Source organism: Juglans microcarpa x Juglans regia, chromosome 8S (assembly GCF_004785595.1).
Source record: "Juglans microcarpa x Juglans regia isolate MS1-56 chromosome 8S, Jm3101_v1.0, whole genome shotgun sequence".
Taxonomy (NCBI): Eukaryota; Viridiplantae; Streptophyta; class Magnoliopsida; order Fagales; family Juglandaceae; genus Juglans; species Juglans microcarpa x Juglans regia.
In genome coordinates this window covers 16,614,930-16,627,343 of record NC_054609.1, presented here as the reverse complement: position 1 = coordinate 16,627,343, position 12,414 = coordinate 16,614,930, and the positions used below count along the sequence as shown (strand labels likewise).

Below are 12,414 nucleotides of genomic sequence, written 5' to 3'. Positions count from 1 at the left end.
AAATGCGATTGAATCAAGTCAAAATTCGCACTTCTTCAATTTAGCAAACAACTTTTTATCTCTGAGTGTTCCCAGTACCAGCTTCAAATTTTCTTCATGCTCAGTCTTGCTCTTAGAGTATACTGATATATCATCAATAAAAACAACCACAAACTTATCCAAAAATTCATGAAACACCCTGTTCATCAAATCCATGAATACTGCTGGGGCGTTAGTCAGGCCAAAAGGTATGACCAAAAACTCATAATGGCCATAACGAGTCCTGAAAGCTGTCTTAGCTACGTCTTCTGCCCTGATCTTCAATTGATGATAACCCGAATGAAGATCAATCTTTGAAAATACCTGAGCACCTTGGAGCTAGTCAAACAATTCCTCTATACGGAGTAGCGGGTACTTATTCTTATGGTCACCCGATTAAGCTCCCTGTAGTCAATACACATTCTCATCGATCCATCATTTTTCTTCACAAAGAGGACTGGAGCTCCTTAAGGTGATATACTGGGCTTGATAAAACCCTTATCTAACAGGTCTTGCAACTGTTCCTTGAGTTCCACTAATTCAGACGGTGTCCGGTAAGGTGCCTTTGAAAGGGGTGCCGTGCCTGGGACTAGTTCGATAGTAAACTTTACCTCCCGCTCGAGTGGGAGTCCAGGTAAATCTTCTGGGAAAACCTCTAGATATTCCCTCACCACAAGTATCTTCTCTAACTTCAACTCCTCTTTTGGTGTTTCTACTACGTAGGTTAAGAATCCTTGACAACCATCTCGTAACAATTTCTCAACTTGGACGACAGATATGATGGGTGGATGCATCCTTACTTTTGAACATGTGAACCGAAATTCACTTTCCTTTGGGGGTCTAAATACTATTTCCTTTTTAAAACAATCTATGCTAGCATGGTAGCAAGCCAACCAATCCATATCCAAAATTACATCAAACCTGATCATGTTAAACACTATCAAATCTGCTGGCATCAGTCTTTTCTCAATTGATAAAGGACACCCTGGTAGAAACTCGTTACAAACCACAGAATTCCTGTTGAGGTAGCGACCACTAACTTGGACTTTAACTTTTCGGTTTCTAAGGTGCAAAGTCGAGCATAAGTCATGGAAACAAACGAATGTGTCGCTCCCGAATCAAATAATATAATGGCATTATTAGAAAACAAAGAAAGAGTACCTGTGGTCACAATCAACATAATTCATGAACTAAAATTTCCAAGTCTTAACCTTAATCCACAAAGTAATATCTTAAAATATAACAAAGAAGTCATACCCTTGATCACATCATTCCTATCCTCAGCCTCACCAGGTGTCAGAGCAAAAACCCTTGCAGGCACAGTAGTACGCTGGATGTTGCCTCGCGCTTTCCCTACTGCCCTAGGGGTGGTGGCCTGTTTCTATCTAAAAGTAAAGGGCAATCCCTGAGATAGTGACCCAATTTGCCACAACGATAGCATAGCCCCGCTTCCTTCCGGCATACTCTGGCATGTACACGATTACATGTTCTACATTGATATGCTTGTTGGGTGCCTTGGACCAGCCTTTTACACGAGCTACTACCTTCATTCCTCTTTTTCCACGCTCCCTGATCAATGCAAGAATGATGCACCAATGAATTAGTCATCTTCCTCTGATCGTGCAATGCAGCGCTCCTTTGAAGGTTTTGCTCAAAAGCTGTGGCCTTATCTACAAACTCTAAGAAATTCTGAATCTGGAAGCCCACTACTCGTTCATAGAGTTTTCAGTCAGCCCTTGTTCGAATTTACACGCCTTCTTTTCCTCTTCAAGAATCAGATACGCAGCAAAACGAGATAATTCAATGAATCTAGTTGCATATTGGTGCACCGTCATGGTTCCCTGCACCAACGTGGAAAATTCCATTGCCTTATCCTCTGGAGCCGAGCTTGGAAAAAATTGCTCAAGAAAAATCTCCTTAAAATGTGGCCAACTGACTATTTCTGTTCCCCCTGCTTCTCGAATAGTTCTTTCTGAGACCTACCATCTTTTTGCCTCACCGGTCAGTTTGAATGTTACATACGCCACCTTTTGTTCATCTGTGCAGGTTAACACCCGCAATATCTCTTCAATATCTTGCACCCAATCTTTAGCTAGGGTTGGTTCGCCTTTCCTATCAAATGAAGGGGGTGCATCCGGTTGAACTGTTTTATGATGCAACCTTCTTCATTATAGTTGCGTTGACGACCCAAAGGATTCTGCGCGAGATCATCTATTAACTGATGAGCTGCTGCTCTTGCACTTCGGAAGCACTCGGGTTTGCTTCCTTTTCACTCTCATTTGTGTTCACGTCCGACATCCTTCGTTCTCGACGACGAGGTGGCACCCTGACAAAATAACTTGAATTTTTAATGTTCATTTCAAAAATTATAGCGTTCCTATAAACATGAATAATTACTGGTAACCGTAAAAACAAAACATATATATAATACCTTAGAGTTATGAAGGTAAGAAGTACACGTAAAAACAAAAATGATTAATCTCCAAAGTTTAAAATTTAGCTCCATAAAATCTATTTAAAAAAAAAAATCTCTAGAAGCAGATTGAACCACCAATAAAAAGAATTCAGCTCATATACCTGTAAAATCCTACACATCATAATCATTCCTAAGGTCTGCAACTCTTAAGCCCTCGAATACCTATAATATTCTACCTTATAGTCCATTCCAATATCACCTCAAATCTGAAAACGATTGCTTAAGGCCTATCTGTACATTGAAATCTCACACACTTTAGTCTGCAGAACCTCAAATCTGGCTCTAATACCAACTGTAACACCCTATACCTGTAAGGGATCAGAGAATTACTACCTGTCACTTACAAACCTGTCTCTTCAAGCACATAAAACTCTAAAGACTTCATAAATAGCACACAATCTCATATTTCCAAATAACCATAATACAAACTCCATAAATCATCACCATTACAAAATAGCATAAACCAAATGGTAATTTTTCAATAATCTCAACGAAATAAACCGATATATCTTTAAATTTCAATATGTCCAAACAACTCAAAGTACTTCAGATACTCAAGTTATACTCTTTTACTCACACAGGAACTCGACCTTCTATCCATATCTAGTCAAGCTCCAATTTCTAATCCAGACCCCTAGATGGGTAATCCTTGTTAGCTGGAAAATATATGAAGATAAGAGGTGAGTTATCCACAACTCAGTAAGTAGAGAACATATACTGGTATGTAAACATGAGCCATTTTTAGAAAGTTTGGTATGAATGGAATAAAACATTTCATTTTTTTCATATGCACATCTCAAAACGTGTTATTAGAAAAATTAGAGCGACTTTTAACTCTTTTCATACTCATAAGCCATTTTCATATTTAAAAAAAAAAACCACTTTAGCATAACATAACTGCACATCTTCATCTTGTTATAACATATCGTATCGTATCATGCCATATATCATGTTTAATCCTTGTGGTAGGGTTGTGCTATCCCGGTGGCCAAACAAGGCAGTGTCATGTTGTGAAACTTTCCCTTTTTCAATTTCGGAGCCCCGAGTGTGTACACATGAAATAATAAATAAAAGACCACTTTGTTTCCAAAGTAGATGCACTCATATGTACCAACCATATCACGTGAACCAATATCATCATATCAGAACTATATTTAGAATCAGAATCAAAACAGATAAATATGCCAAAGGTTTTCATACCCATATCATATCAAACCACGTGCGGAACATATTCATATCATTTTCAGATGACTAATAACAGATCCAAAATATTTCATATCACATGTATAACAATCTCGATTTTCATATTCGCTCGTTCCTCACATTTCAGAAACATGTCAAATATTGCTCACGTCTACACTTTCATTTCAAAAATATTTCTTTAATCTTTCATACATATTTCATGAGTGAATGCAAAACATATATTGAGGTTGTTTTTCACATTTTCTTTTTAAAATAACATGCACAATTTTACAAACCAACCCCAGTTTCATTTCCTTTTTTGCAAATCTAGCATAAGAACCCCGCTTACCTGGACTTCTTAGCTTTTCCTAAAAATTTCCTCTCAATGCCGAACAATTTTTAATCGTCACCTATAAGGTAATTACGTAATTCCCATAAATTTCAATTGAAGATATATTTCAATATTTAAGCCTAAGCTTCTATAATAACTTATTTTAATTCAACAAAACTTATAATTCTCATAACCTCATTAATTACAATCATCGATGTCCCTTTAATACTTCGACTAAACATTAAAAAAAAAAAAAAGAAAATCTAACTTACTTACTATTGAAGTGTAACTATAAAAATCTCCTACTAGATAATATAATTATAAAAAGAATTCGAGTCCAACTACTCATATCTCTAATAGTGAAATTTTAGCTTGTTAAAAAAAAACTCAGTCCAATGAAATTACTAAAACAGTTTATGAAACATAATGAAATCACGTCTAATAAAAAAATAGACGGGTTTATCAAAATGATGTATATAAAATAAATCTCAAGTCCAGCCCACTAAAAAAATAACTCACTAGGTTTAAACACCAATCAAATAAAACTGAGCCTATCGGTATAAGTCTTGTAGTCGATTAAAAGCCACTCCAAAAATTAAAGTATGCCTTTAATAAAAAGGGTAGAAAGGTCAAAACCCAAAACACACTCTATTTCCTTTTTAAACAACTAACAACAACTACCAAAAATAACAACATGTAGAGGCTCAAATGGGAGTGGCGACAGAAGCTTACCCCCGAAAAATCGAGGCAATGGCACCATGGGAGTGCGATGGAAGCTGGGCTGCGGGGGTGGTGAGTTCCCTGATGGCTTCGCAGAGGGAGAGAGGAAGAGCGAGAGCTGAAAACGAGGGAGAGGGAGCTAGTGTGAGAGAAGAGACGGAGGGGGAGAGCAAAACCGAAAGGGGGAAATACGGCGAGGGAGTGTTCGTGGCTTACCGAGGGACAAAGGTGGCGCGCGGCGGATTGAGGGTGGTGCGATGATGGCTTGCAGCGTGGGTTGGCAGGTTGAACACTCATGTGGAGTAGAAACACTCCTCTGTTTCTTGGTGTGGGAACAGAGCTTTCCGTGGGGAGGGGTGCTTGATCTCGTGGGGATGTGCAGGGGCTAAGGGTGTTATGGTGCACTCCGTTGGATGCAGATGAGCTGCAGCATGTGGTACCGAGGGGTTAGGGTGGCTGCAGGCGATGCTCTGCTTCAGTGATGGAAGGTGGTTAAAGGCAAGGTCCCTCTCTAGTGCAGTGAAATGGAGTTCCTGTTTGACTCTGTGAAGAGGAGGATGAGTGGCACATAAACTAGGGTTGAGGATGTTAAGAACACTTAAATATAAGATATAAATAGTAAAGAGAAAAACCTAGGGGAAGAGAATGAAAAGGGCATGCATGAAAATGGCAAAAAGGGCGCGAACCGTGCGATGTGTTATGGAGACTCTTCCATGGGCCCGGGCTTGGTAGCAGGCTGAGTCTCACACAGATAGTTCATGCTCAGGGCGGGCACCTCGAAAGTGTATAAAGGTTCTGCCAGGGGCTAAAAGTGCTTGCCCGATGGAGTGGTGAGAGAAAGTGTTGATCTAGGACGGAAAAATGATGGTAGGCCAGAAAACTAAGCTTGGGCAGAAAATAAAGGTAGGATAAATGTAAGGCCCAAGTGTTGTGAGGCCCGGACCATGTGCTAGGGCCCAACCTTTTCCTTGGAGGAGTGTGAAACGATGTCATTTGTGGGTAAGTTTTCCATTCGCCCTCAGCTCCCCCCATTCCTTCTCCCTCTCTTTCTCTTTCGGTTTTCCTTTCCTTTCTGCTTTCCCTCGCATCCCTCTCTCCCACGTCACTCACTTCCTTCCATTTTCATCTTTTTCTTTTCATTGGTTCTGTTTAGTGGTTTCGAATCTCATGCCCCAAATTTCTTGCATTTTCCTTTTTTGCAAAATCGATTCTCACTCAGCCGCATCCCTCCATTTTTTGCAGATTTTGTGTTTCTCCCTCTCGCGTACCTCTATTTTTCTGCAATTGGTTTTTCTCTCTTCAGACGCGGCTCTTCCTCTTTCCACTTGGTGATTTTTCTGCCTACAAGTATCTCTTTCTCCCTCTCTTTTATTCTACATGTAAGACCCTGAACTCCACCCTCTCAGTCGACCCTCTCTATTTCATCACTTGCAGATTTTGTTGTTGCTTTGTGGTTTTTGGGTATTGTGGTTTCGTGGATCCTCGGATTGGGTTTTTTTTTTTTTTTTTTTTCGTGTAACCATTGAAGCCATTACGGGAGAATTTAACTTTCCCAAGTAAGCCATTCTCGTTCTCGGTCTCGTACGTGCACCCACACTTTCACTTCAAGTCAGCTTTTTTTGGCTGTTGTTTGTTTTTCACTTCAATGAAATATTTGAAATATGTAGTTCGTGAGTTCTCGGGCATTTTTGTGTGTGAGCAAACACCTTGTGTTGGAATGGTCTTGGAGTTTTGAATTATTTGGGTTGGATGTGCAGTAAACCAAATGGAAACTGGGAGTTGAGTAGGGGCTGTTTTTTGTAATATTTGGGATTTTTTTTTTAATATGACCATTGGAGTGGAGGTTTAATTATTTGGAGTTACATTGTTGTTTTGGTTGAGTTGTGATGATTGCTTGGAGTCAGGGGCCATTGAAGTGGGGTTGATATTTTGATTATTTGTGTTTGACGTTGACTTTGGTGGGTGTATAGGTAAATATTAAGATTAGTATATGGTATTTTGGGTTGACATGCGGGCTGTCCAGATTACGATATGGTTGTCTTAGTGAGTTGTTTTTACTATAATATGGTTTGGGATTATGGGTTTTAATTATTAGATGGACATTATGTCAATTGTCGTTTAATACTCAGTGTATATATTTTTCTATCAATAGGTGACGAGATTTTTAGAGGTCGAATTCAAGACATAGATAATACGCTGCAGGAGTTAGGTAAGTGGGGTTCCTATGCTAGGTTTTATACAAGTTAATAAGGCTGAGGTTGATTTTCTGAAAACTTGCATATTTGGTGATGTAATGGGAACTTGGGAAAACAAAGACCAACCTCGGTTGTTTCATTGCATTATTCATGAAATCTGTTTGAAAAATGAAAAATATTTTTTGACATGCATTGTGTAGACATGAGCTAAAATTCTGTCTTATGGTCTCTGAAATCTGAAAAAGGAGCGATATTGAGAATCTAAAAAATTGTGCATTTATTTTGAAAGATGTTCTGGCTTCTATTTTCAGTATGTGTAAATGATCTGATTTTATTTTGATATAACATCTAAAAACCTTTGGCATGTTGTACTGATTTTTTTTTGTATCTAATTTTGTCTCTGCTCTGCTCTGTTAGGGTTGGTACCAACTTCTCTGTCTCTGAGTGCACCCACTTTGGAAACAAAGTAGTTTTATTGTGGTCTTTCCTGTGTACACACTCGGGATTTCGAGAGTAATAAATGAAAGATTTCACCCCTGTCTCTGCCTGGTTTGGCCACTGGGGTTAGCACAACCCTACCACGGGGGTGAAACATGGTCTCTTCTTTGTGTGATACTCTGTTTTGATGTGATGATGATACTCAGTGTATGTTATGCCAAAGTATTACGGGATTTTACTTGTCTTAAAATCATCGCTCTGTTACCTTTGAAAACATATCTTGTTCTGCATGATAACTTTGTAAAATATTTTGTTCTGCATAATGTACTTTGTAAATGCTCATGTTTGCACGCTAGCATATGTCCTCTGCTTACTGAGTTGTTGATAACTCATCCCCTATCTTCATAATATTTTTCAGATGATGTGGAGAGTCCAACTGAGGACCGGGATTAGGTTGGTGAGCATGATTAAGTTGAGGAAAGGATGTTAGAAGAAAGAATTCTGATGTCCTTTAGTTTTAATGTCTCTTAAATTTAAATTTTATCTTCAGTTTAGTAAGATTTGTGAAGTTATTTGTTTGGTTTGTTTACGACTAGCCAGTAAGTAAATTGTAACCCACAGTACTGTCGTTGGTCTAGTTTTCTCATACCAATTATACCACCATGGGTTTATGTCTCGTCCATGATTAGCTGGTTTCTGGTTGTGGAGATTTTTGGTTGTCTATGGTTCTGAATATTTTTGGTCGGATGGTTTTAATTTGGTTGTCTAGTCCGTTTGGTTTTGTAGCATGAGCACTTTAGCCCAATCTTGAAACTGTAGCAGGAGCCCTCTGGTCGGATCAGAACCTTTAGCAGGAACATTTCAGTTCAAGCAGGATGGAATCTGTAGATGGGTAAGTTGGGCCAAGTTATAACATGAATTCCTACGTAGTCGAGTCTATACTTGCTTTTTTATTATAGAATAGATAATAAACATATATACTCAGCTTGATGATATTATCATTAAAAAAAATAAAAGGTTTTTCAAATGAAGATTTTCTATTATTTAAGATAAATTATTCAATAGAGATAAAAAAATACACAAAGAAGACTTTTAATCTTGCGGTCATTAGTTTCTCATTAATTATCTCTTTAATCATTTTCCCATCATGTAACTCTTTTATATATCATTTTGTTATTACTTTTTCAATAATAAAAATTATTCATCTTATTGTTGCTATTTTTTTAAAGGATCTTATTGTTGCTATTGAGTCTTCGTTACTTACCGATTTGGCTTTTTTACCTATTAAGTATTTTATTTTCAATTCTTTATGTTCTCGCCAGTTGGTTGTTATATAATTTGTTGAGACTTATAAATTTCCACTACTTTAAGAATGCGCAATATTGCACAAGTTGACGGCTAGTTACTGTATATATAACATGATTGGCTACATATAATCATTTTTGCGTATTTTTTACACAGTATTCTACTGATGTGATTAACGAAAATAGTTATTTTATATTAAAAAAAGTGACGCGGCTAATTACATTAATAGAGTGTGTAAATAGTACGCAAAAGTGATTGTACATAAAATTTTATAATTTTAAAAGCAGAAAAGTTGGTTCTTTTGAAGTCGCGCGTATAGCTTCTCCAAACTCACAATTTGTTGAAGCATAATTAAAGATCTCATCAAATATTAATTGTGGAACAACAAAATCTTCTCTTAACACACAAATTTGGAATTTTAACTATCTCATGATCAAATGAGTTGCATAACTCTTATTTTCATTCACTTTAATGACTTTAATCATGATGTGTTGCACATATAAAATACTGAATAAAATCCATCCATGGAGTTAAACTGTCACTATAAGAAAACTACTTATTTGTGGCCAGTTAATTCCAGCGAAATGACTATTTACAGCTAAAATGAGTCTGTTTTGATCACAAATAGTCTTTTCGTCGCAATTAAATAGTCACAAAAATTCATTTTTCTTGTAGTGTATATTTTATATATCTTCCCGTTTTGCATTAATAAAACCGTTTCTTAGATGCATCTTTGTGTGTGTGTCATGTGTATATAGACGTTAATTACTTTGTTGGAAGAGTGGGACCGGATAGGAATTCGAACGTTAATTATAAAATCAACAGCAACAGCTAAAGTTTGTATTAATTAATTAATACATGACGTTGTCAAATAATATTATTTGACCGCTAGCTAGCATGTATATATGAAATTTATAATACAAAGTTGGGAGTAGTAATTTATTACTTTACCCTGCAAGATGAATAATTCATTGTATATGAAACAATCGAAGTACTCCCTCAATTATTTAATTCTAAAATGTTTAATAATGCTTCGATAGGACCTGAAGAAAGTCTCCCGTTCCAAATCTCTTCCTGTTTTTTTTTTTTTTCTTCCTCTTCAGATTCAATAAATTGCAAAACACGAAAGAAGAGAAATTATAAAGAGGATGCACATGCAGATCTACAACAGGGGCATGACAGTGCATGCTGTTTGTACGAGAGTGAGGACCAACAAGATAACAGCAGCAATAGTAGAAGCGCCCATCCAAGGCGTGCGAAAATAATCATGTTTTAAGGTAGCCTTCATGATATGTAAAGGGTCCTTGTAGAAAGTCTTCAAATCCTCACAAAGACTAAAATAATCAAGATTCATGGCCGAGTATGAGATATTGGTGCACAGATTGTTGACAAAAGCTGCATTGTTGTCACCCAATCCATTCACAAGGATCCCCTCTCGAACAAGTAAATCCACATCTCTCCCTGTATCGATAAGGAAATCTAACATGAAAATATAATCAGTAACATATGCGTCATCTGGATAGTGACATTGCTCCAAGGCCATGAGGTTCCGAGCATAAATCTCCGTGGCATTGTCTAATGTAAAACTTGGGATTTCCAGCACTCCCTTATTATATTTTAGGTCAAGGGAGCATTTGCTTGAACTTAGCTGAAACTTCAATCCTGCCTCAGCCAGCTGGGAGGCACAGTACATTTCCTTAGCTACTTCAGTACTTCTTTCTGGAAGACTTTGGGGAGGAGGCAGGTAAAAGTATCTAAGCAAATCAACGAAGTGCATTATTTCTAAATCTCGATCATCAGGACGTTTTTCTTGAAGATTGTGGAGTTCAAAGTAGTTAAAGGTAAGCTCAAGGAAGGGTGGGTATATTGAATGAGACCCGAGTGCAAGCATATACAAATTCTTGATTATAAAGAAAGGAAGTTGATTCTCAAGTAATATCAAGTCTAATTGCATCCTAGAAGTTAGCCATGGTTTTAGCACCATAAAGTCGTCATCTGTCCAGTTTCCTGACCATTTTCTCAAGAAAAACTCAATGATGAAGCTCGCATCCACCAGGATAATTTTCATAAAAGTACCACGATCAAACGGAATAGCCTCTGCATAACATTCACGTACGCTTTCCTCCGAATCTTGTATAGTGCTTGCTAACTTCTTCATGTTTATCTTGGCTCGTTTCATGAAACTCTTGAGATATCTCATTTTATAGTTTTCCATTGACTGCAGTTTTTCGTTGCCATGGTGAAAAGGCCCTACTGAAATAACCTGAGGGATGTAAGCTTCTTTGTTCAATTTGCGAAGGGATCTGGAACCTTGTAAATACGACATTTTGGTGCTGAGAGAGGCTCTAGTCCACGTAAGGTTTCTTCCAGTTTTTTTGCCCATTCTGGACAATCATGACATTCATTTTCTGTTGAAGTATTTGGTTGATCTCCTCGAATGTTATTATTTTTTGATTCGTCCATCGAATAGTATGAAGTTGTTTTCCTTAAAATCCCTGATGGAAATATAGGGTGGATTGTTATTATATATGCCATGACTACATACACAAACTAAATTCTGGATCAGAACTCAACCCAAAAACATTAACAATTAAGAAGCAGTACTACATATATGCATGTAAATAGTAGATCGAGTCTAGCTATGTACTTAAAGTGACTGCAAGGGAAAAGATTAAATCATTAAAGAGATCAGAATTATGAATGAATGAAAGATATTATAGCCACAGTTAGTGAAGATCGAGAGAATGTTGGACCTGGTGTGCACCAAAAGGAAGTGAGCGAAAGCTTTCTCTTTGCCACTGATAAAGGACCAGATGGTGTACAACGTAGTTGTATTCACGGCGCCCGGCCCATGCACGGACCTTTAGCTCCGGTCTAATTTGTTACTGAAATGAAGATGATGATCTGCTTCTGTACGTGTGATCTGGCTTTCAAGCATTATAGCTAGCTAGCTAGCGCGAGGTTATATATACATATTACATACAAAAGAAACTCTGGCCTCCATTATAATAAGCAAGTTGAGTCTCGAATATTTTATTAGTCGAATATATATTATATATATACACCCATTTGACACGAAAGATTCTTCGAAGAGATCATTAATTATTGATTTTCAAGTCTTTGTTGACTATATTTATTGACTTTCAAGTCTTTTTTAGGAGTACTTGATTTTCTAGATCTACTGGAATAAAAAAAGTTCTGTTTAGGATCAGTAGTACTTGATCTTCTCGATATTATATTATACGTTTTTGTTTATATTATAAGGTTAGGTAATGGGAAGATGACCGTTAATTCCCAGAAGGAACTAATAAAATACGCATATTCGATCTAAATTTGCTTTGTAATCCATGTAACCTAGCGTTTGATTTCCTTTAATTTATTCAGTCACTTTGTTTAATTTCCACAACTTATATATTAAAAAATTAGCAATTAATTACCACAACTTGAGTTTGATTAATATTTGCCAGCGGGTATTAATAAAAGTTAATATAATCTTGAAAAAATCGAAACAACGTTGTTTCTCACTAAACAAAGCTGATCAAAATCTTACATTTTTTATCATAATAAAAAAAAGAGCTGGCAGCCACACAGATCGCGACTCTCATCTCAAGTTTATTAATTAACTCTCACTTATGGCATTGAATGCCGTGATAATATTATTACACTTAAAGATCATAAGAAGAGAGCTGCTACAGGAAAGCCCCACGAAATGCACGAATGTGCAAGATGGATTAGTACAAGAGAAAAGC

The 12,414-nt window shown here is 37.1% G+C and overlaps 1 protein-coding gene across 1 annotated transcript; it reads right to left on the bottom strand.

Moving 5' to 3' along the window:
• Positions 1–9,827: 9,827 nt before the first annotated feature.
• On the bottom strand, positions 9,828–10,991 carry LOC121244273 (UPF0481 protein At3g47200-like). Its single transcript, XM_041142285.1, has one exon. The coding sequence runs from the start codon at positions 10,989–10,991 to the stop codon at positions 9,828–9,830; it is 1,164 nt and encodes a 387-aa protein (XP_040998219.1).
• Between the last annotated feature and the right edge of the window lie 1,423 nt (positions 10,992–12,414).

Coding starts and splice junctions, on each gene's coding strand:
- LOC121244273 (XM_041142285.1), bottom strand. CDS start 10,991: ATGTCGTATTTACAAGGTTCCAGATCCCTTCGCAAATTGAACAAAGAA.